Source organism: Neofelis nebulosa, chromosome 16, assembly GCF_028018385.1.
Source record: "Neofelis nebulosa isolate mNeoNeb1 chromosome 16, mNeoNeb1.pri, whole genome shotgun sequence".
Classification (NCBI taxonomy): Eukaryota; Metazoa; Chordata; class Mammalia; order Carnivora; family Felidae; genus Neofelis; species Neofelis nebulosa.
In genome coordinates, this window is record NC_080797.1 from 5,903,603 (window position 1) to 5,929,279 (window position 25,677).

General features: G+C 45.3%; 1 protein-coding gene across 1 annotated transcript in view; it reads left to right on the forward strand.

The window, feature by feature from the left end:
• The window catches only part of DNAH9 (dynein axonemal heavy chain 9), a 337,407-nt gene that overhangs the window by 176,358 nt on the left and 135,372 nt on the right, over positions 1-25,677 (forward strand). Inside the window, exons 40-44 of the mRNA XM_058704720.1 lie at positions 68-170; positions 649-888; positions 10,247-10,408; positions 14,705-14,901; positions 24,671-24,833. Of these exons, the coding sequence (XP_058560703.1) occupies positions 68-170; positions 649-888; positions 10,247-10,408; positions 14,705-14,901; positions 24,671-24,833 (865 nt within the window). The remainder of the gene's footprint in view (positions 1-67; positions 171-648; positions 889-10,246; positions 10,409-14,704; positions 14,902-24,670; positions 24,834-25,677) is intronic.

The window sequence follows — 25,677 nt, forward strand, 5'->3', positions numbered from 1 at the left end:
ACCCTAACAAGGCACTCACCTGCCTGGGCCATCACCCAGCTCTCCCTGTGGTTTCTGACTGTTCCAGGTATGACCGGAACAAGCTGTCCCTGAAGGAGATCAGGAATGTGCAATATGTCTCCTGTATGAACCCCACGGCAGGCAGCTTCACCATCAACCCACGGCTTCAGGTATGGGAGGGAGCTGTGGTACCTGAGTCCTAAATAAATACTAGCTCACCAGGGCCCACATCCCCCAATGCCAAGTAGTAACTGGTCCTTCCCCCGTCCAGCCTCTCAAAGTGGCGAATCATACGGGATGCCGATTTGCGTTTCCGGGGAGACAAAGAAACTCCTAGACCCAGAGCCATGAAACTTTTAGAGCTGGAAGGGGCCATAGAGTTCTTCTGATTTAGCTCATTCTTGGGAGCGGGAAAACATCAGAGAGATGAAATGACTCTCCCAAGGTCGTGGGGATATCCAGTGTCAAATCCTGGTTTGGGCTCAGACGCTCTGAGTTCAAGTTCTGTTCTAAGTTCGGGTTCAGTGTGAGAAGTGTGATCGGAATATAGAATCCAAAGGCCTCATAAGAATTCCTCGTTGCTCCACCCAGAGCGCCAAGAGGCGATCTTGACTCTGACCCCTGGCCCCTGCCTGTTCTCTTGTACAGCGCCACTTTAGCGTGCTTGTCCTCTCCTTCCCTGGGGCAGACGCCCTGGCCTCCATCTATGGCACCATCCTGACTCAGCACCTTAAGCTTGGAAACTTCCCAGAGTCTCTGCAGAAATCCAGCCCCCAGCTCATCAATCTGGCCCTCACCTTCCACCGGAAGATCGCCACCACATTCCTACCCACAGCGATCAAATTCCACTACGTTTTCAATCTCCGAGACCTCGCCAACATTTTCCAGGTGAGTCCATCTGTACGGAGACACGCTTGAAAGGCTCGCTGATAATCTGGGCCCTTCCGTTCTTGGTAAAATAACAGCACCAAACTGTTACGCAAAGGCGCCGTTCGTACAGAATCATGAACACAATCAGGTAGATGGGGCCACGGGCTCCATGAGGAGGGACGTCAACCAGGTAGAGTGCTGTTTGCCAAAGACATGGTTTCCCAGGACACATTTCTGAGTTGGCTCCTTTGGGTTGGAGAAGGCTCAGCATCTTGAAGAAAATGCTACATACTGATTCCAGCATGCCAAGGAAGGAAAGAAAAGAAAGAAAGAGGTAACTACTTTGCAGGCCCTGGTGGTATAGCATTGTTCTTGGGAACAAAAAGAATGTCCCCCGAAATCAGGCGGGATAGATCCGCTTCCTGAAAAAAGCCACATCATAGTATTCCTAAGATAGTACCCGCCAGCCTCCAGGAGGCCTCTGTTGTCAAACTCCAGCTTCCTCTCCAGGCCACAGCCATTGCGGATTCTTCTAGCTCTTTGTCCTCTGCATAGCGATGGCCTGTCTCTGCCCATTGCCTTCAGTTGCTTGACCCTTCACTGTCAAAACCTCCAGAGGGCAACGCAACAAAGCCCGGTCCCCTCTTCCTCACAGGATGGAGTCTGCAACTTTCCCATCTTGGGCAAGAACCTGTGGAGACCACTTTTTGGACACGGTCCTCCCCAAGTTGGCAGGAAGGATGCCTTTTATACCAAGCAGAGGCCACACCTGTAGGGGGCTGTCAATGCGATGGGGGAGTGAGACGTGACCCTCTGTGGTCAGCACATGTACTTGGAATTAGTTACCCAGGACGCTACCTGTCCAGATCCTGAGAACATAGGGCCTGCGTGGTCCAGCCAGGACCTTTGGTTGTAAAAAGCAGAAATCTTCTGACCATTAGTTCAGAGGTCTAAGAACTGTGTCTGGAGTGGCTTCACCTAGAGAGACACTGAGCCTCCCCGCGTAAGGACCAGTCACTGAGTACACACTTAAGCGTACACTCAGTACACACTTAAGCGTACTTAAGTACACACTCAGGACAGCACTGTGGGCCACATACCTCCTAAACACTAACTCTGCTAAAAAATGAGGAAGCAGAGACCCCCAGAGATTCTGTAGATTTTCCTAGGAGCACACAGCCAGCCGGGGAAGGGACTAGAACAAGAGGCCGGGTCTTTGGGTTCCTGGCTAGGACCTCTTTCCTGCACACCATTCTGTCCTCTTCATCCACACTTCTGGAGAGGGGAACAAGCATAAGGTAGTTCAGGCAGCAAGAAAGACCCCACTCCAAGCCCGTAAAGCCTTCAGGTCTGTGGCTCTGAGGCCAGGACGATGGCAAAATTTGTACATGCCCACTATTCTCTCTCCTCTACTGAGTATTAATTGAGAAAGACCTCTTTTATCACAAAGTACCTCTCTTAAATCTCACCGCAGCAGCACGAGGTGAGAATGTCCCCATCTGTACTTTTCAAAGGCAAGAAAGGAGTTAATTGGGTCAAATGCTCATTGCTCCTAGGGCAGAGCTGAAGGGAGAAGGGCATTAGATCTGGTTGACCAGAAGCATCCAGCTCCTGCCTGGACAGACGCCTTGTCACCCGTACGCTCTGAAACGCACACTCATGACAACCCTTCGGGACCCACATTGTCATCCCAATTTAACGGAGGCTCAGGGAAGTTACCAGCCAGGTGACGGCACGAATGGTCACAAAGGCAGAAAAGCATAGACAACATCAGTGGAATGCGTAACAGGTGTCGGGCCGTGGGGGATGGAAAGTGAGGGGAAGGAGGTGGTCATGGAGAGAATTGGAAAGATCATTTGAGGCCAGAGTGGGCCCTCATAAAAAGTCTGACATTGGCCTGTAGCAATTATGGAGCACGGTCCTGGGCCTTTTACATCTATTAGCGAATAATTGAATCCTTGCAACCATCGTGCGAGGCAAAACGCGATTATTTCCAATTTGGAAGGGACACACTGAGCCACAGACAAATCAAATGCCTTGAGCATGATCCCATCACTGGAAGGCAGTGTCACCGACATCCAAAACTAGAACGTTCAATTACAAAATGCTCACCTCCATATTCCAGCCTTGTTTCAGTGGCGGCCAGTGTAATGTCAAGGAAGCGCCAAGGAGGGGGGTATTGGCCTGGGGGCAATGTCTCCTCCCCCTGGCCTGTTTCGTTGGCTGGCTCAGGCAGGCTGAGCGGCAACCCCCAGGGCCCTGTTTGCCTGCCTGTCAGCAGCCTGCCAGCTATCAGCCACCTGCCACCACGGTGGGAAAATGCATCCCCCACTGGAGCACCTGCCTCCCTGCAACCACCCAGCCCCCGCCCTCCTCCTCCAGGGAGGAGTTTCAGGCTCCCAGCTTGACCACAGCGTCCCCTGCCTACTTGTCTAATGGCCTGATGGAAGCACCTAGGGGGTGGCTGGATGCCTGGTAGGATCCAGGCATCACCTCCTTCCAGTGTGACCTGCAACTCAGGAATTCAGACCCTCTCTACACTTCCCTCATTCTGTCCTGACCAGGACACCATCTGAGAAAGTTCCAAATGGCAGAAATCATCAACTGCTCCCATCTCAATGCCACACGTAACTAAGGTGGGGCAGAATTTGTGCTTGACGTGCTCATGTGAGTGAGTAGCATATCTCACTGTAAGGGACAGTCCAGGAAGTCGGGGTGCCTGGTGGGTACTTCTCCCTGCCCTCTGCATCTCATACGGCTCATACCAAGGAGACCAAAGAAGAAGAGAGGTCGAGATGTGTGTGGGGGTGGGGCCCAAGGGACCTAACGGAATTTCTTCCATTTTTAAAAATACACTTTTATCAGAGTACAACATATAAGTAGGAAAGCCCACAAGTCATAGGCACACAGCTTGGTTAGTTATTACAAAGCCATCACACCTCTGTAACCACAAGAAATGGATCAAGATCTTCAGATCAAGAAATAGAACATTCCCTTGGGGCACCTGGATGGCTCAGTCAGTTAAGCGTCTGACTTCAGCTCGGGCCATGATCTCGCAGTTTGTGGGTTCAAGCTCCACATCAGGCTCTGTGCTGACAGCTCGGAGCCTGGAGCTGCTTTGGATTCTGTGTTTCCCTCTCTCTCTGTCCCTCCCTTGCTCATGCTCTGTCTCTCTCTGTTTCTCAATAATAAACATTAAAAAAAAAAAAAGAGAGAGAGAACATTCCCGGCATCCCTGACACTCCTTCTCCTTTGTCCCTTCCATTTGGTTTTTCCTCCCCTCCCAGAGGTAAATACTGTTTGGATTTATAACACCGTAAGTTCTTCTGGCCTGTTTTTGGACTTTATGAAAACAGAATCATAGGGCAAATATTAATTTGTATCTTTGTTCAATAATGCATTTATACTTCTATATACAATCATGTTATTGGTAAAAAAAAAAAAATACTAGTAATAATAATTTCTTTCTTTCCAGTCCTTAAGTCTTACAGTTTCTTTTTCTTGTCCTATTGTGCTGGCTACAACAGCCAGTATGATGTTGAAGAGAAGTTGAGAGAGCTGCCTCTTGTTGCATTCCTAATTCTAGGGGGAAGAGCTTTTAATAGTGTGTGATGCTTACTTTAGGTTTTTGTGGATGCTCTTTGCCAGATAGAGAAACTTTCTTCCTGTGTGTAGTCTAAGAGTTTTAACCATGAATGTATATTGAAACTTAAGTGGTTTTTCTGTAGCTTTTGTAATAATTATATTAATTTCTTTCTCATTGTTTCTGGAAATGTGATAAATTACATTGATTATTTTTGATTTTTTTTAACATTTATTTATTTTTGAGATAGGGAGAGACAGAGCATGAACAGGGGAGGGTCAGAGAGAGGGAGACACAGAATCTGAAACAGGCTCCAGGCTCTGAGCTGTCAGCACAGCGCCCGACGCGGGGCTCGAACTCACGGACCGCGAGATCGTGACCTGAGCAGAAGCCGACCGCTTAACCGACTGAGCCACCCAGGCGCCCTACATTGATTATTTTTGAATCTTAGCTCACCCTTGCATTCCTATGATGAACCCAACTTAATTCCTGCATGTTGAGCCTTTTATATTTTGCTGGGTTCCATTCTCTATTTTTTTTTAATGTTTATCTTGAGTGGGGGGGGGGGTGGGTAGGGAGAGAGAAAGAGAGAGAGGTAATGGCAGAAAGAAAGGAGAGAGAGAATTTCAAACAGGCTTCACGCTGTCATTGCAGAGCCCAAGGTGGGGCTTGATCTCATGAACCATGAGCTCTTGATCTGAGCCAAAATCAAGAGTCAGAGACTTAACCCATTGAGCCACCCAGTCACCCTCCATTTGCTATTTTTTAACATACTTTTTGCACCTCTGTTAATAAGATTGTCCTGTAATTTTCCTTTCTTCCAAATCCAAAGGTTATGAAGTCCTCATAAAGTGCATTGGGAAGTGGTCTCTCCTTTCCTACTCTCTGGAAGATTTTGTAAAACACTGTAGTGAGCCTTCCTTAAATGTCAGAAGAAGTTACTGATGAAACCATCTGGAGATTTTTTATGGCCAGTCTTATGCTCTGAGTTCAACTTTTTTCGTACATATTAGACAATTCAGATTTTCTATTCATGTGTCAGTTGTGGTAAGATGTCAATGTCATCAATTTCTACCTTATTAGCATACAGTCATTTATAATGTCCTGTGATTATCTTTTAGATATCTGTTGTATCTGACATTATGTCCTCTTTCTTAAAACTGACTATTTGTGCCTTTTCTCGTTTTCTCTTTTTCTCTTTTATCGGGCTTATTAAGGAGTTACCAATTCTGAAACTGAAAAGTATATCAATTTTTTTTACCTTGTTTGCTGTGTCTATTTGATATCTGCTTTTATCTTATAAATACTGTATAATCTCTTTCTTTAGGTTTGTGATTAGTCTTCCTTTTTCTAACTTCTTGATGTGTCTAGTTAGATCATCAATTTTTAGCCTTTCAGCTCTTCTAAAATGTTCATTTTAAGGCTATGTATTTATCACTATTTATTCCATGTATCATGCAAACTTTTATATGTTGTATTTTTATTATCATTCACTTCATAATATTTCTTAATTTCCCCTGTGATTTCTCCTTTAGCTTATGGGATATTTGGAAGTGTATTGCTTTGTTTTTCAAAATTGAGAGATTCTCTAGTTATCTTGCTTGTTTTTCAAAATTGAGAGATTTTCTAGTTACCTTTCTGTTGTTGAAGCTCAGCTTAATTTCACCATTTCAGAAAATATACTCAATTATTTTATTCATTTGAAATGTGAAGTGTGTTGAGACTGGCTTTATGTCCCAAGATATGACCAATGGGCGCTTTTTAAATGGTGCATTCTTCAGATGCCGAGTGTAGTTAAATCAGTATGTCAACTAGGTCAAGCTTCTAAATCATGTCATTGAAATATCTTATATCCTTACTGATTTTTTTTTTTACTATGTGCTCTGTCCATTTCTAAGAAAAGTATGCTAAAATCTCCCACTGTTGTTGTGGACATGTCCATTTCTCCTTTTATTTCTGTCACATTTGCTTTATATGTTTTGAAGTGGTGTTATTAGGTGCACATACATTTAGAATTAGTATATCTACCTAATGGACTGCCCTTTTACTTATTATTAAATATCCTGCTTTATTTTCAATTTCTTATTCCAGGCTTTTTTTCTTATATTTAATGTATATCTCCTATAGGCAACTATAGTTGGATTTTTAAAATGTAGTCTAATAATCATAGTCTTTTAATGAAAATATGTTCATTCATATTTGATTTTACATAATAATGAATTTAGGATTAAATCTATACTGTTTGTTTTCAGTATGTTCTAGCTGTTCTGTGTTTTCTTTCCCCTCACTTTTTGTATTCTATCAAACTAATTACTTTTTGTTTTTTATTTTCTCCCCTCTTAGCATGCAGTACATCTTTTTACTCTTCATCTAATGATTATCAAATGCATCATTTTATTCTTTTGTAAATGAGTACTTTATCAATTGCAAGGGTCTTAGAGTAATTTACATCCCTCCAATTTGATTCTATTATTATTTTTAAAATTCAGTGTGTATTGAAAACCCACAACGCATGAATACTTTTGTCTTTGTCAACATTTACTTAAGTTTACTCACATATTATCTTCCCACTTCCCCTATCCCTGGTGCATTTCTGTTCTTCCATTTGGAGTCATTTTCATTCTACCTGAAGCTCTCCTTTAGATTTTAGTGGTGTTTATATGTGCTAGAAAATAATCTCTCAGTTTTTATTTAACTGGAAATGTATTTCTTATTTTTTAAAAGAACTGGGGGGAGGGCGCCTTGGGTGGATCAGTCAGTTAAGTGTCTGATTCTTGATCTTAGCTCACATCTTGATCTCAAGGTTGTGAGTCCACACCCAACGTGGAGCCCAACTTAAAAAACAAAAACAAAAACAAAAAACAAAAAAACAATTCTTGGAGGGGGTTTAGAAGTCTAGGTTGGCAGCTATGTTTTTTCAGCTTTTCAAAGGTATTATTCGACTGTCCTCTGGCTTTCATTGTTTCTACTGAGGAAGTCTTAAGTCTTACTTTTCCTTTGACAGTACACATATTTTTTTTTTCACTTGCCTACTTTTGAGATTTTCTGTTTGTCTTTGATTTTCAAAATTTTCACTATTCCCAAGATTTCTAAGTGGTATTTTCTGTATTTATCCTGCTTAGTGTTTGCAGCACTTTTGAATCTTGGTATCTTTTCTTTTCAGGTTTTTTTTTTTTCAGTTTTAGAGAAGTCACAATCAATCTCTTTTCAAATGTTACTTCTGCTTTTTTTTTCTAGTATTCTAATGCAAGTATATGAGACCTTGTCACTGGGCCTCATATGTCCCTTATGCTCTTTCCTTTGTCTCTTACTGATTCAATCTGAATGTTTTCTACTACTCTCTCTTCCTGTTCACTCATTTTCTTTTCAATTCTGTCTTTCTGCTGTCAACTCCATTGATTAAGTTCTTAATTTCAGTAACACTAATTTGGGGTAATTTTTAATTTGACAATTTCCATTCGATTCATTTTTAAGTTTATTTATTTTGAGAGAGAGTGTGTGTGTGAGAGAGAGAGAGAGCACGTGTGTGTGTGTGTGTGTGTGTGTGTGTGTGTGTGAGTGTGTGTGAGTGAGCAAGGGAGGCACAGAGAGAGAGGTAGAGAATCCCAAGCCTTTTCTGTGCTGAGAAGACCTCACAACCATGAGATCACAACCTGAGCACCCCTGATTTTTTAAGGCTCCACTCCTTTGATGAAATTCTTTACCGATGTCCCATAATTTCTTGGTCATTTTAATCATAGTTTTGTTAAAGCTCTTGTGTCTGATAATTCCAATACCTAGATCTTCTGTGGGCTGTGTTTTTTCTCCCTGATTTGGTCATGTCTCCTGGTATTTCCAGTAATTTTTGTTTGATGGCCAGACATTAGGAGTTTTAAAATGTGCAGGGGTGCCTGGGTGGCTCTGTCAGTTAAGTATTCAACTCTTGGGGCGCCTGGGTGGCGCAGTCGGTTAAGCGTCCGACTTCAGCCAGGTCACGATCTCGCGGTCCCTGAGTTCGAGCCCCGCGTCAGGCTCTGGGCTGATGGCTCGGAGCCTGGAGCCTGTTTCCGATTCTGTGTGTCTCCCTCTCTCTCTGCTCCTTCCCCGTTCATGCTCTGTCTCTCTCTGTCCCAAAAATAAATAAAAAACGTTGAAAAAAAATTAAAAAAAAAAAAAAAGTATTCAACTCTTGGTTTCGGTTCAGGTCATGTTCTACAGGTTCATGAGTTCAAGCCCTGAGTCAGGCTCCACACTGTCAGGGCAGAGCTATTCAGATAATTTGAGGGTTTGTATGATGATATTTTCCTTCAGAGATTACACACTTCTGCTTCTGGCCAGTAGGTGCCAGGGATTGAGGAGTTGAAATTGCGCTCGTTTCTGTGAGGACTGAATGATTGTGACTCACTCATACTCCTGATGTATCACCATTTGAGAAGCTCCCCTGAGGTCTTTAGCCATGAACCCCTTCTTGCTAATCCCTGAACTTCAACTTTCACCCTTCCTACCACTTGAGATGAGGTAACTTTGCTCAGCATCTTAACCTTTCACTTGTCTGTCTCTCTTTGGTTTCTGAACCCATGAGCCATTACTTGTGAATTGGAAAATGCCTGAAGGAAAAAAAAAATAGTACCAAATTCTGGGTTCATCTTTCTTCCTTCTCTTCCCTAGTATCGTAGCCCCTTGAGCCCTCACTGCCTTGGTGACTCCCTAATGCCTCTAAAACGATGAAGCTCTGAAGATAAGTTCCCTATCTTTTGTAGTTGACTTCAGCGGATTGGTTTGTGATCAGGTATTCTGCCACGACTAAAAGAAATCTCGACGTAGGGCACATCAGAGAAAGTGCTGTTGGACAGGAAAGGAGGTGCCATGGAACACTTCAAGAAAGAGATCACACTTGAACTGGATCTTGAAATATGAGCATAGCTAGAAAAGCAAAAGGCACGAAGGCACAGAAAGTATGCAGCGCCAGAAAACAACTTGAATTTGGTGAAACCGAGATCTAGATTTTATGGGAAGTGGTGATCATGAGGAACTAGACTGGTAGTCCTATTACAACCAGAACTTTCTGCTGTGCTCATCCTGTTGGTAATGAGGGATAATTACATGGCCCCTTTTCCTCATGATAAAAAAAAAAGTAATTGGGGGGAAACACAGGTACAGATGAGTTTCAAACTACAGGACTTGTTGAGGTCATTCAGAGACTCTGATCTTGGTTGTCTCCAGTTTTCAATGAAAAATGAGGCTGAGACGTTAGCTAATCGTAGCAGAGAGGTGAGGTGACAGAGAAACTTGAAAAGGATAGTAAATGTTTGGGATGATCCCTGTGGTATATGGAAGGAGAACCCTCTAAAGATGAGTAAAATGGATTACTGACCTGCCAAGGTTAGCTAGAGTCACCCTTTGTGATCGTTCCGATTTTACATAAACAGTTGTCACCTAGACTGGTTCTGTTCTCAAACCGGTACTCAGGGAGTTGAAACACGGCAAAGAGGCCACCTGTCTCCTCACTGTGGCAGTTTGGAATGCGGTGATCCAAATTCCAGGTCCTTAAGGTTTTGAAACCTTGCTGAGACCACATCCTATATATATGCCATTAGGTATGCTTCCTGTCTTTCTGAATCCCAGTCTCCACATTATACCAAGTGGATGTAGTAAAAGTTATATTTTTGTAGAAATTGTTTATCATGGTGGTCACATGAGTTTTACCTGGCGAAACTTCTGGTCCAGTACCTGTCACGTACCTGGCTTAATAAGTTGTAGCTGTTGTAGTTTTAAATTGTTATTCACATTATTTTTGGTCTACTCTCTATAAAGGGCATTCTCTTCTCCTCTGTGGAATGTGTAAAATCCACACAGGACCTCGTAAAGCTCTATCTACATGAATCAAGTCGGGTTTATCGGGACAAGCTGGTGGAAGAAAAGGACTTTGATCTTTTTGACAAAATCCAGACAGAAGTGGTCAAGAAAATTTTCGATGTGAGTATTGCCCTGAAAAAAAAAATTGCTATATATTTGAAAAATAAATATTTCTGCAGACGATCACCCAAATGATAAAATCTAGCTCAGAAATGGGGTGAGGTGGGGGGCGGGAATCAGAGATTAGATAGGGAAAGAAAATCTATCATTATTTTGCTGAGGTGAAAATGGCAGGACAAGAAAAGACATAAATTACCATGGAATTTCAGTGTTGGGAGGGTCTGTGGATTTCATGTGATCCAATTCCTTGTCCCATGCTTGCTCATGTCAGTAGCATTTCTCAGATTGGTCATCCCAGTGGATGCATCCTTGAAAATGCATAATCTCCTCTTTCCCTGGGGAGCCATTCTGGAGCCACTAATGACTAGAAATTTGAAGCGATTTATTTTATTTATTTTAAGTTTATTTTTTTTATTTTGAGAGAGAGAGAGGCAGAGAAGGAGAGAAAGAATCCTAAGCAGGCTGTGTCAGCACGTGGGGCTTGAACTCACAAACCATAAGATCATGACCTGAACCAAAATCAAGAGTCCGATGTTTGACCGACTGAGCCACCCAGGTGCCCCTGGAAATTTGGAACAATTTTTATTTTTTTTATTTTTAATTTTTTTTAATGTTTATTTATTTTTGACACAGAGAGAGAGAGAGACAGAGCATGAGTGGGGGAGGGGGAAAGAGAGAGGGAGACCCAGAATCTGAAGCAGGCTCCAGGCTCTGAGCTGTCAGCACAGAGCCCGACGTGGGGCTTGAACTCATGGAACGTGAGATCATGACCTGAACCAAAGTTGGATGCTCAACCAACTAAGCCACCCAGGCGCCCCTGGAACAATTTTTAAATTCGGAAGCTTTGGAACAATTTTAAAGTCTGGAATTTTTTTCTTTTTCTTTCTTTCTTTCTTTCTTTCTTTTTTTTTTTTTTTTTCATTTTTGCTTATTTGAGGAGAGAGAGTGTGTGTGTATGAGCAGGGGAAAGGGGCAGAGAGAGAGGGAGGGAGAATGCCAAGCAGGTTCCACACTCAACACAGAGCCCAATGGGGGGACTCGATCCCATGATCCTGGAATCATGACCCGAGCCAAAAACCAAGAGTCAGTCGCTCAACCGACTGAGCCACCCATGCACCCCAGCTGGAAATTTTTTCTAATGATGATTTAAAATTTATTTCCCTGTCCATTCATATTAAGTCTACATGAAACACTTTCAAATATTTCAAATAGTATGTCTTGTCCTTCCTGGGTCTTCTTTCCTCCAGACCAAATAGCCTCTGTTCTTTTAGCCACTTCTGACATGGCTTGTTTTCAAACCCAGAGAAATTTGCCATCATCTTGATTACTTTTCCATCAGTTCCCCCCTCTGAGATCATGGTGTCTGATTTTTCGTTTCACAACCCAACTGGGGTCTGGCCCAAAGCAAGATCATCATTCCCTCTTCTTACATACTATAATTTTGTTACCATTTCCCAAAATTGTCCTCCTAAACTGTCTAAGGTACAATATACCTTAGAAAGAAGGTATCCATGATAAAAATAAGTTGAGAAAGCACTTCATATTCTATCCCTCTCTTGGAAATACATCATGCTTTCAGCACATTAAAGCCCCCAAAATCTTGAATAACCCTGATTCATTTGTCATTTCCCACATGTATGAGACCCTCAAACCCTTTTCCATTCATGAAACTTACTAATAATTTGCAGAACGAATATTCCACAGAATATGCCTTGGAAAGCACTGATCCACGAACGCAGCCTAAGATCATGTTACACTTCTTTGTGTCACAGTTACCCCACAGCTAACACTGAGCATTCTGGAAGTTGACCCAAACTCCCTAGTTTCCACTCAAACCATTTGTCCTCTCTCGAACTTAGAAATAACCAGAACTTGTATTGAAATGTACCGTGTTTCCCTGCTCGCCTTGTTGGGTCTAGCACCATATTTTGTCCTGACACCAACCTGGGTCTACCTCTGAAGATACTTAAGAGTCCATCCCAACCTACACGGCAGCCTTCTGGATCTTGGACAGCATTTTTAAGGAATTTATCTCAGCCTGCTCTTTATGAACACCCTGAAATGCCTCCCCTTACCATTTTTCTGTGCCCTGCTCTCACATCTTAGATGCCCTTCTGACCATTGTAGCATTTGCCAATTTATGTGTTCATGGTTGGCTCTGCAAACACACCTTGGCTATTTTCTCCAGCCAGTCTGAGCTGGCACTTTAGACGGACAACTCTCAGCCTTTGAAATCAAGGCTCCTCTGTGGGTCTGTATCCTAAGGATGCATTCTTTTAATCATAGACCCAGATATAATTAATACCATTATCCTTCTCCAACAACCTCTGAAATGCCAGCCAGAATCACCTCCGGCCGCATGAAATCTTGGTATCAGTGTTAATGAAAGGTTGCCGGATTTCCACCAAGGAAGTGACACGGTCCTGTTTCCACCATTAAAATCTTAACGTTCTCTGAGAAGTGGCCCTTGTGTGATGTGGCGTCACTATGAAGAAGTCTTTGATGCACCGGGTGCTTGGTTTTCCTCTCCCTCCTGCACCGCCTGGCTCTGATCAGAAAATCTGAGACACATTGTTTTGTTCCTCAAAGAGTCTTTGTAGAGTGGGCTTTTCAGAACTGCACTTCAGTCCTTCCTCTGCTAGATCATTCATGTAAATTGACTTCTATCAGGACCAATTCCCAGTATATTAGCCCATGTTCAAACTGGGTAAATGTATTCCCACATCACTTCCCCCACGTGCTTCCTGCAGCTAGCGAGAATGGCTCGCCTGCATTTCATTAAATCTTACCCGAGTGTCTGGGCGTTTACTGCTCACGTGTGGCAAAGGCAGAATGGTTTAAAGGCTTTCCAGGGCCCTGAAATCGCCTTCAAAATACAATAGCTCTTTGATATTTAACTCTTGCCATTTCATTCTTCTTATAAACCAGTCCTGGTTTCTCTGTCCATGTGACTGTCAAACTCACTTCCCCTCCATTAAGTTTGATGCATCTTGCCCATGGGCTTACAAAGCCAACCCTAAGGGACTCATCCCCTGGGTAATGTCCTTGCTGATAAACAGCATGTGTGTTACCTCTTTGGCAGGTGGTTCTCCCAGTCAGAACGTTGGGAGAAAAACACAATGGCAGTGGGGGTAGTTGCTTATAATGGTATAGCACTAGGAAACCTGTTTTTTCTCAACTTCCTTCTGCCACCTTTCTTCCTTTCGAAGTCTCTAGCATTCAGGTTTCGGTAAGTAAGTATACAATGGAATACTACTCAGCAATGAGAAAGAATGAAATCATGCCATTTGCCACAACGTGGATGGAACTGGAAGGTATTATGCTGAGTGAAATAAGTCAGAGAAGGACAGATATCATATGTTTTCACTCATATGTGGAACTTGAGAAACTTAACAGAAGACCATGGGGGAAGGGAAGGGGTAAAAATAGTTACAAACAGAGAGGGAGGGAGGCAAACCATAAGAGACTCTTAAATACAGGTAACAAACTGAGGGTGGATGGGGGTGTGCAAAAAAATAAATTAAGGAAAAGATTAGCTGCCTCTTTGATGCTTGGAGGGCACCTTGGTGGTAAGGAGACATAGATGCCATATCTTTTTAATTAATTGAATTGTACTAGGTATTCATTAAACATGGTTAGGTCTGCCCTGTGGGCAAGAATTAACACACAATAGGCTCATATCTTTAGGAAAATTGTGTACCATGTACACGCAGGGGGCTCTCCTGTGAATGAACCAGTCACCTAAGGATGGCTCATGGCACATTTTTCAGAAACCAAGTTCTCTGTGCTGAGCCTGTGAAGCTGGGGCTGGTAGCCTACAATGGGGTGTCTCACAGGAAACAGGAAAGGATATTTTAGGACACTGGTGTGGATTGGGAAGCAGGACTTGTTGAAATGGGTGCAGGGGAGATGAGGCCACTGGTGCATGGACCCCTTCACCCGGCACTGGTCGAAGAGCCGCTGCTTAGTGTAATCTGTCCCTGTGTCCCCATCCATTCCTCTGCCCAGACATGGGCTCTACCTGTGTATGTGGGAAGGGTCCCTCCCACCTTCCGGTTTCCACTCTCAGCCCACAAGGAATAACAAACATCACTCATGACTTCATGGAACTAGTAAATGAATGTTAAACATCCACTTCATAGAAGCTTCTCAAGAAAAAGAAAGTGTTGGAAGCAGGACTGATACTTAATTTGCAGGGTGTGTTCAGAGAGAAAAAGCACATGAGGGGTCTTCAATCTGTATGGAACCAGAATTGAGTCTGTAAGGAGGGTCCTGACGCCTGTGTCCCATCACCAGGGTATCGATGAGGCGGCGGAGCAGACCCGAAGCCTAAACATATATTGCCATTTTGCAAACGGTATTGGTGAACCCAAGTACATGCCTGTACAATCGTGGGAACTTTTGACCCAGACTCTAGTGGAAGCCCTGGAGAACCACAATGAAGTCAACACAGTGATGGACCTGGTTCTCTTTGAGGACGCCATGCGCCATGTGTAAGTGTGCTTCCGTTCTTGCCTTTCCTCAGTTGCCTCGTCTTCCCAATGTCAGAGGTCTCATGTGGGCATTTGAGGACACCTCCCTAAAACCAGGAAAAAGCAGCTATGCGTCTGCCCTGAAGGTCAAGATGGCGGCCGGTAGAGCAACGGCTGCAGTGTCTGCCACTGGCCCTAGGGGGCAGCAGGATGCTGAACTCAGGCAGCACTGGATGTATTTCCTTGTGTGTCATTTACAAGCCCTGGGCATGACCACAGTGACACCAAGGGAAAATTTAAGATCATAAAAGAGGCACCAGAACAGCTCAGAACCCACATCCCCACCCCATACCGGTGGAAGGGCCAACTTTAGAATAATGAGATTGAAGATTTTTGTTTAAGTGCTCACAGATCTCAACAATTGGATGCCCTTCTTAAATGTTATTGCCATCGAATGAATCACTGAGAGTAGTCACCAAGCCTCCCAGACGATTTATACTCACACCAGTGCTGTCCCTGTATTGCTGTACATTCCCCGGTTCAATCACACTTACCATCCCTCCCTGCCTTCCAGAATCTTTCCACCCTGCCCCCTGGTACCCGTGCACTTCAGCAGCAAAACCCACCTCATCTTTACCTTCTCTGAACCTCCCCTCATTGATGATTCCGAGTGAAACCTCACTGACCCCTGAGTGGAGGAAAGCTCTTTTGGCTTCCCTGTTCTGTGTCCCCCCAGGACCTAGCGAAAACTAAGTCCCCTCCTTCTCCCCCACCTCATTTCTTTTTTTTTTTTTCCAACGTTTTTTATTTATTTTTGGGACAGAGAGAGACAGAGCATGAACGGGGGAGGGGCAGAGAGAGAGGGAGACACAGAATCGGAAACAGGCTCCAGGCTCCGAGCCGTCAGCCCAGAGCCCGACGCGGGGCTCGAACTCACGGACCGCGAGATCGTGACCTGAGCCGAAGTCAGACGCTCAACCGACTGAGCCACCCAGGCGCCGCACCCCCCCCACCTCATTTCAATGGCACATTTAAACCATGTCTCTCTTTATCCTTTACAAACCCCGCTTCTTCTAAAGCACTGGCAACCGGACATTCGTACTCATCACCTCGCCTGTCATCTGCCAACATCCAGTTCCCCCCCCAACACTTACCGGCTGCCTGGGTGCTTGGACCGTCTTCTCAACTACATCTTTCTCCATGGCTGGCATGGGTCTTGTTAATTCCTGTGGTTGTTTCTTCCATCCCCCACCTCAGCCACTCGCCCTCATGTTCCTACCCTCGCGCTTCCATCATCGGTGATGATCCCATCTCCACCACTGCCATTTCGAACATCCCTCTCTCTGACTTGTACCTCTTACCCTTCCACTCACCTGGTCTACTTCCCATTCCAGGTATCCTTTCTTTACCCAGTTTTATTGAGATATAACTGACCTATAGCATGGTATAAGTTCAAGGCGTACACCGTCATGACTTGATATACGTGTATAGCACAAAATGGTCATGACAATAAGATCGGGGCACCAGGGTGGCTCAGGTGGCGAAGCGCCCAACTCTTGTTTGGCTCTGGTCGCGATCTCACATTTACGGCATCAATCCATGCATCGGACTGTGCACTGGGCATGGGGCCTACTTGGGATGCCCCCTCTCCCTCTCTCTTTGCCCCTCCCCCTTCTCAAAATAAGTAAATAAACTTAAAAAAAAAAAAGGTTAGTTAACAGTCATCACTTCTCCTAGGTACCATTTTTTTTCCCTTGTGATGAGAGCTTTTAAGATCTGTTCTCTTAGCAACTTTCAAATACACCATACAGCGCTGTTAACAGTAGTCGTCGTATTATATGTTACATCCCCAGAACTTATTTATCTTCCATCTGGGATTCTGTACCTTTTGACCACCTTTACCTGATTCCTCACCCCCATCCCTCCAGTCTCTGGCAACCACAAATCTGATTTCTGTGTGTGTGCGTGTGTATGTGTTAGATTCCACACATAAGTAAGATCATACGTTATGTGTCTTTCTCTGACTTACTTCAGGTGGTGTAATACCTTCAAGGTCCTTCTGTGTTGTCCCAGATACAAATATTCCAGTTACTCTTAAACTTCATCAAGACTTCATTTCCTGGAGCCAACCACTTTCACAGACTCCTTTGTCCCTCTGCCTACCATGCCTTTTCTGTCCTCAGCCATCATAGACTCCCATCATCCTGGTACAGGCTCCCCTAACTTTCCTGGCATAGCATCCATGTGACAAAACCCCATTCTAGTCAAACCCCACTGTCGTCTTATTCCACACCTGCCCCCTAAGCATCTGAAGATCGTGGAAGAAAAACCACAAAAGTTTTGGCTTGGTTTGCTTCATATTTTCAGCCACACCTACCAAATGGGCCCCTAACGCCGTGGAAACTCCACCTCCCCTACCCTGGGCAGTTTGCTCTCTTGCCCTGCCTGTGGTAATTGCATCATGTAGTTTTCTGTTCTCAAGCTTCCAGCATCCTTCTCCTCTCTCTGTTCCCAGTTAATGAGCACATGTCTTACTTCACTGCAATAGTGAAAGCAACCAGGAGAGAATCGTCTCCTCTCCCCATCATCAAATCTAACAGCCTATCTTCATCCCTCCTGCATCCCACCCACAGATTGTGCCTTCTCTACTGCCTCAGCAAATGAACCATCCCTGTTCCTACCTGAGGCCAATCCCTCCATGTGCATTCTGGATCCTGACTCTCACCACCTTCTAAGTGACTTTATTCCTTCTGAAATTCAATTATTCTTTCTCCCTCCTTCCTTCCCCCCACCTCCCCCTCCCCCCCCCACCTCCTCCTTTCTCCCTCTCTCGCTCTTTCTCTTCCCTCCCCTCTTTGCTCTTGTCTCCCCTTACCCCATCTTCATTGATTCAGTAATTGCTTCATCATATGCATCTACATACAAACATGCCAGATCATCCTTATCAAAAACAATAAACTATCCCTTCACTTTTACATCTCTTTCCATCTCCTACCCCCATTATTTTTTGCTCCTGTTCATAACAGCATTCATCAAAGTGGTTGTCTGTGCTTGTCATACTTTCTCACTTCTCATTCTCTCCTTGACCCATTTCTTATCAATTGAACAAATAAGTTCTTATCAAAGTCACCATGGAGCCACCTCTTGCGAAAGTCAGTTGTCACTGCTGGGTCCTCACCTTGTGTAACTTGGCTTCCCTACTGCATTTGTCATGAGTAATCACTTTAGTTGTTTGCATCCATCCATCCCTCCATCTATCCAACCATCCATCCATCCAACATGTATCTATTGAGTAGGCATAGTATGAGTGCAGGGATCTTTGTTTTATTCACTGCTAGATCTCTAATACCCAGGACAGTGTCTAGAACATAGCAGATCAACAAAAATTCTTAGCATGTCATATGGCATAGGTGATGTAGAGAAAACAGGGAAGAGGGGACAGAGAGTGCTGGGGGCAGGGGGTTGATTGCGGTCTGAAATAGGATGGTCTGGAGGACCTCTCTGGGGAGGCAGCATTGATGTGACACGTAGGAGCCACCCTGAACACAGAACTCATGTGGGCCTAGTGCATGGATCTTCGCATAAGTCATTTCATCTAGTCTCCACAAAAACCCTGAAGAAAGTAAGGTCTGTCATCCCTCCATTACAAATGAGGAAGCTACAACCCAGAGAGATAAGAGAAGTTGCCTAGTGCCACACTCCCCAGAAACAGGTAAGCCAAAGCTTACACTAGGGCCCTGTGGCTCCGGCGTGTGTGATCTGGGCTTTCACACTGTGGTACTTGTTCATCTACTTTTCTGTCTCTCCCGGGCCAATGTGAGCTCCTTGTGTGCGGACTCAGTCTTGCTCACGGCTGAATCCCCAGTACCTTGGACAGCGCCTGGTGCCTAATAGGCGGCCAGTAACCAGGGTTTTAGGATATCTGTTCAGTAACCCTGGGCAGCTTCAGTGGACACGTCCCCTCCTCAGTAACAGCTCTCAGAGCCTGTGTCATCGTCTTGGAATTGAGACAGATCTTTGTCCTTTCAGGGTAAATTTCATTTGAGAGAAGAGCAAGTGAATTCCGTCAATGCAGTTTCCAACATGGGTGATCAAACTGACTAATTCTGTTTATAGGAAAAAATAAGGCTATGAAAACTGGCTTTTCTCCTGAGACCCCTTAACAGGCTCCAAAGATGGTTTCCAAAGAGAATCTGGAGCTGCATTAGCAATGGCAAAATAACTGGAACAATGAACTGCCTTGAGGGAGGCAGTTCTCAAGATTAAAGTTTACTTGGATGTATAATTTCACATACATTTGTTTAAAAATATCAGTGTCTCACAACTTCATATTTGCACTGCCCTCCCCTCCCCTCCTCGGGCTCCTCACTCCCCTCTGCTGCCCCTACCAGCCAGATAGGGCAGAGGCATCCCGTCATGCCAGAAAATGGAATCAACAGCGAGAAACACAGACAACCTAAGAGTGACAAGATTTGTGGCCTCACATCACACCGCATAGTGCCCGGGACAGAGGGGTTTGGATTCCCTCCGGGAAGGTCCTGACTTCTGATACCTAGGGTGCGAACAGGGCAAGGCAGAGCAGGACAGAGGCTATGGCACTCCCTGGGAACCCACAGGGCTGACGGGTGGAGCCAAGGTAAGGGCGTAGGTTCCCAGGTGCAATGAGGCTTATGCTCATTTTGATTCTATCATCCGGCTCTTGATTCTCACCACGTGAGTTCTCACCATTTTCTTGGATCTGGTTTCCCTACACCTTTCCCAAGCTCTGCTACTAACTCTTCCTGTTACTTCTGTGCTGAACCCAGTCATGGAGCACCACATAGCAGGGACGGGCACAGGCTCTGGAGACAGAGTCAGACCCACATTCAAATCCCGGTTCTGCCACTAATTGGCTTCGGTATTTTTCAAGGGACACTGAACTTCCCCGAGCCTCAATTTGTCCTCTGGGAAACGAGGATAGTAGGACTGCCTGTGTCGTGCGCCTGCGTTGTGGCAATGAGTATACAGTGCTTTGCGCTCAACACAGAGTCCTTAGGTTTAGTCTTTTTCTTTGTGCTGTTATGTCCTTAACGGTACCATTTCGCTCTCCTGCTGACTTTCTCTACCACCTCAGCAGATTCTTGTTGTGCCTTTCCTTAAAGCCTCACACCGGGTCTTTTCCCCTGCTTGTGGCATAATCTTAACATTTTTCTTTGTTTATTGGCTCGCACATAGATTCTTTGTTCTGCCTCTTCTTTCTCATAGCATCACTTAACAAAAAAGGAACTTTAGATGTACTTCTCTTGTGCCCCTTCCTTTGTGCATCCTGTCCATTCTCTAGGGCGTGAGTGTGCGTGTGGGTATGCGCGTGCATGTGCCTGAGTGTGTGCGTGTGTCGGCTTCGGTGAGCCCGCTTCCTCCAGCTGTGCTGTGGTACATCTTTGGCTTTTGTCTGTAATCTCACAGAAATTCAGTAATGGGCTTAACTTAGACTCCGCTGGTTTGCTTGCCCAGGAGTCCTTCAGAATATTGATCTTCTTTTTTAAATTTTGTAATTTGAATGCAGAGTCCTTTGCCCTCGTCAGAGGTTGTTAATGGATCCCCAGCTGGAGTCTAATGCTGATAGTTGCAGACACAACCATTCTTCCCCGGAAACTTCAGCACTAATGATGCATTTCCCATTTAGATATTGAATAGCAGGGACCATGCAAAGCTGAGGTCAGGCCTTCCAGCCTAGAGGGGGTGTTGGGCGGCCCAGAGAACCCAGGTGAACTTCTTCTCCAAATAGAGGGCCTGGATATGCTTCTCCTTTCATCATCGCAGCCAGGCGCCCTCTAATATAGTCACAAAGCAGGTGAGTCCTTGCACCTCACATCCCCCCCAGATGTGATGCTGACTGGAAGGTATTTGTTGTGCTGTTTGAGTTTAACTAAAATTTATTAAATGCCTTCAATGTGCTAGCATTATAGAGGATACAAGACGAGTTATACATGCACATTCTTCCAGGGCCTCGAAACTAGGATTTAGTAAGGGAGCCAGAGAAGTGAAAAGCCATCTGACACAAGGGAGAGTATAAGTATCACAATTAAAGAATTCTAAAGGGGAAAAGAAAAATCATAAAAGAACTAAGGATAGGTCAGTAAATAATTCCTAAATTCTTAGGGGAATTAATTTTAACTATAAAACTCAGTGACTTATAATTTTAAGACCAGAAAGCTAGCATTTTCTACACATCAAAAAATACATTAAGACCAAAAGGTAAAAGTGACAAATTGGAGGGATATTTCAGAACATACATACCTAAGGGAGTCTTACAAATCTAGAACACTTCAATTAAGAAGTGGGAACTTGGGGCGCCTGGGTGGCTCAGTCGGTTGAGCGTCGGACTTCGGCTCAGGTCATGATCTCGGGGTCTGTGAGTTCGAGCCCCACGTCGGGCTCTGTGCTGACCGCTCAGAGCCTGGAGCCTGTTTCGGATTCTGTGTCTCCCTCTCTCTCTGACCCTCCCCCGTTCATGCTCTGTCTCTCTCTGTCTCAAAAATAAATAAACGTTAAAAAAAAAATTAAAAAAAAAAAAAAAAAAAAAAAGAAGTGGGAACTTGGGGTACTTGGCTGGCTCAGTCGGAGGAGTGTGCAGCACTTGATCTCAGGGTTGTGAGTTTGAGCCCCGTGTTGAGGGTAGAGATTAAACAAAAAGAAAAAAAAAGGGGGGGGGCAATGGACATGAAAAGGAAATTTGTAAAAGAAAAAATATATAATGATAAGAAAGATGTTCAGTTCCCTAAATAATGAAGAAATAAAAATTAATATTTTCAACCACGCAACTGGCAAAGATTTAAACATATGTATATAAGACCCCGTGTCCACAAGAATGGGGGCCAGACTCTCCTATCGGCTGATAGGTGGGCATTGTTGACTGACCTGCAGCCCTGCTAGGGTTTCCTTCTCAGTAGCAAACGCATCCCACAGGAGACAGGAGGCAATGAACACCCAGAGACGTTTAGGTTATCGACGCTGATTATGACCCAGTCATCAGTATGTGCCAGAAGTTTTGCAATAGTAAGAAAACCAAGCCACAGAAGGTTTAACCTCATATATGCTCATAGTTTGTTGACGCGTCAAGCCCCAGAACTCTCCCCGTGTCCCAGCCTTTTTTCCAAATGGGGCTTAGCTACCCTTGGGCCTCTCCACCCCTGATTACCATTACTTAATGAGAATACGGTATTTGTCACTGTAATATCATGAACACAAGGTAGAGACACAGGCTTATAGCCTGTGCTGTTCAATCTCAGATGTCCACTCTGCTGTGTTTGGTCAGACTCCACCTGAGGTCTTGTTCTGTGTACCCCTTCAGTTCCGAGGTCCCCAACACCTGTTGTCTCATCCTCCTTATTTTACCCGTTTCTCCACCGTGCCTTGGTCACTGGGTTACGTTTTCCCCAGGTTTTTAACATATTCTAATTCAACTCACATGACCTAACATATGCTCACCTTTTGAAATAAGAGATCCACATTTAGATCCATCGGTTGTACCTAAGTCGACCGCAACCTGTTGCCCCCGTTCTGGGGCGGGCGGTTTTTCACTACGTATCAAAGGTCGTGAAAATCGCCTTACTGTTTGACTTGGCAGTGTTACCTTTTTTTTAAGCTTATTTATTTATTTTTGAAAAACAGAGAGAGTGAGCAGGAGAGGGGCAGAGAGAGAGAGGGAGAGAGAGAATTCCAAGCAGGCTCCACACTGTCAGCACAGTGCCTGATAATGGGGCTCGAGCCCACAAAGGGTGAGATCATGACCTGAGCTAAAACCAAGAGTCGGACACTTAACTGACTGAGCCACCCAGGTGCCCCTTGGCAGCTTTACTTTTAGGAGCCCGTCCTGTGGGCGTGACAAGAGGTAGAAACTAAAAATAACTTAAATAGCATTATTTATGGCTGGAAAAAGTTGGAAACAATCTAAATATCCAGTAGTAGTCTATTGCAGACAAGGAATTTATTCTATGCATTGGAATATTGTTCTACCATTAAAAGCATGGCTTAGCGGGGTGCCTGGGTGGCTCAGTCTGTTAAATGTCCAACTCTTGGTTTCGGCTCAGGTCATGATCTGGCTGCACAAAGCCTGCTTGGGATTCTCTCTCTTTCCCTCTCTCTCTGCCCCTCCCCGACTTGTGCTGTCTCTGTTTCCCTCGAAATAAATAAATAAACTTAAAAAAAAAAAAAAAGCACGGTTTAATGATTACTCAGCAGCATAGGGAAATAATCACAGCACATCACTAAATGGAAAAGTGGTCTCAAAACACTGTTTAGTGTATGACGTGAGCCCAGTTTTGAAAACAGGATAGATACATATATTGAACTTCCACCGGTAATGGGTGTATATACCCATATATACTTACAAACATACAGACCCTAGAAAAATGTCCAGAAGGACATACAGTTAATGTCAATAGCGTTTATTGCTATCTAGTAAGTTGTAGCTTTTTTCTGTATTTTATGCATTTTTCACAATGAATAGTTATTGTTTTTAAGATGAGGAAAGCAAGGGGGGCAACTGGATGGCTCTGTCGGTTATGCGTCCTACTCTTGGTTTCAGCTCAGGGCATGCCCTCCCCGTTCATGAGTTCAAGCCCCATGTCAGCCTCTGGGCGGATGGTGCGGACCCTGCTTGAGCTTCTCTCTCTCCTTCTCTCTCTGCCCCTCCCTTGCTTGTGTCCACGCTGTCACTCGCTCTCGCTCTCTCAAAAAATAAATAAATAAATACAAAGACAAGGAAAGGAAGGGAATGGGAACTATTGTTATAAAGGGTGTAGGTCCCTTACATAAGGTAAGTACACAGTGCTGAGGGGAACGGAGAATGTGGAAGAGGGTCTGTGGATGGCCTGAAGGAAGGAGAGCATTTGAGGAAGGCTTGTGGGGCAGGCAGAGGAGGGTCCTCTGCAGAACGTAGTCTGAGCCCAGGGCCTGGGAATGTTTCGCCATTGCTGGGTGGGAATATGGTTACTGAGAGAGGTGAGTGTCGCTGCAGGGGGAAGAATCCAGAAGCCAAGGAAGTGGGTGTCTTGTGCCCCAAGAATCTCCAAGCACTCATTGCAAGAGCATCCATGCCTAGGGCTCCCCGTCATTCTGCTGACTTCAATTTTGCTCCTCCTTTTTAACAAATTTTTTTATTTTGTAATGTCTATTTATTTTTGAGAGAGAGAGTACAAGCAGGGTGGGGACAGAGAGAGAGAGACACTGAATCCAAAGCAGACTCCAGGCTCCAAGCTGTCAGCACAGAGCCCGACGTGGTGCTCAAACCCACAACCCGTGAGATCATGACCTAAGCAGAAGTCGGACGCTGAACCCACTGAGCCGCCCGGGCACCCCGTTGCTCCTTCTTTCTTAAGAGGAGCAAACAATTCTGTTCCCGCTTGTCCTCTAGCCTCCCCGAATGTTTTTTCTTCTTTTCTCTTTTCCCTGCCCCCTCCTCCTGCCTGAAAGCACAAGCAGGTGAGGCAAAGTGCCGTTGGAGGTGTGGCAGTCAGGCCGGGCTGGGGAGGGGACGGAGCGTGAGTTGGGGTCCCCTCCCATCCTGCCTGGCTGCCGTGAGCTCTTCCTCCACTGCCACCTGGTCACAGAGGGTTTGGCTTAAAGCAAAGCCGTTGACAACCTCCATCCATCCAGGCAAGAAGGTGAGACCTGATGCGGGGACCGTGTAACTCAAGCTTCATGCAGCTCCGCTCACAGTGTGCCTCCTAGGAAGGTTCCAGCACGGTGCGTGCTCCTCACGGGAGGGGTCTGATCAGAGCCGTGGACCTCTGCTCCTTCTCCGCAGCTGCCACATCAGCCGCATCCTGGAATCCCCACGGGGAAACGCTCTGCTGGTCGGCGTGGGTGGGAGCGGCAAGCAGTGTCTGACCAGGCTTGCGGCTTTCATCAGCTCCATGGACGTATTCCAGATCACGCCGTGGAGAGGCTACCAGATCGCGGACTTCAAGGTGAGTGACAGCCCCCCCTGCAGCCACCCACAGCTTCCTGTCACCCTTCCTAGCTCTTCACGCGCCTCGCTTAGACCCTCCCCGTAAGGTTCTGGGCCATTCGCTTCTTGGGGGTTCAGGGCTAGGGACGTGAGGGGCTCTTTTCTCATTGGGCTCAGGTCTGCAGACCTCAGCTGCTTCAGCTCAGTCCCTGGAACCTCAGTTCTCACCGGAGCAGGGGCACATCTATGTGACATTTAGCGCACGGCTCGCTAGCCCCTGTGGCAGGCTTCGAAGGAATTCCGACAGTCTGCCCAAGTTCTGTAAGACATCCATATTTTAAAGGAAGTTCCTATAACCACCAGCTACCAGGAGCTTCAGTGACATTTCCTCGTCCCGACATTAAGCACTTAGCAGCCGCAATGCAAGCTCTGGAAAGTGGGGAAAGGCATTTATCCAGCCTTCAGAGGTCACTTTGCCCAGCCCCCTCCCTTTTGTGCATGGTTACAGTAGAGGTGGGATTGGGAGTCCTGATGTAATTTCCCCCAGGTTGGTGCCCTTACTGTCCCTGGGAGAATTCCCGCCAGCGTGGGGCCAGACCTACCCACCTGCCTTCATATCTCTCCACCAGTGGCACCCACTGCTGACTCCAGAGCCGCAGTTCAGCCTCTCCATGACTGGCTGGATCTGCGGTCATAGACCATGGTCACGTGAGACCAGTCTTCAGCAGTTCCCCCCCAAAAAGTAAATAAGTTAGTGCATATGAGAAACACATGTTCACGGAATGATCTAAGACAGTGGTTCTCTACCTTGACTACATCCTGGAATCCCCTTCAAATCATGCTGGTACCTGCACCCCACCCTC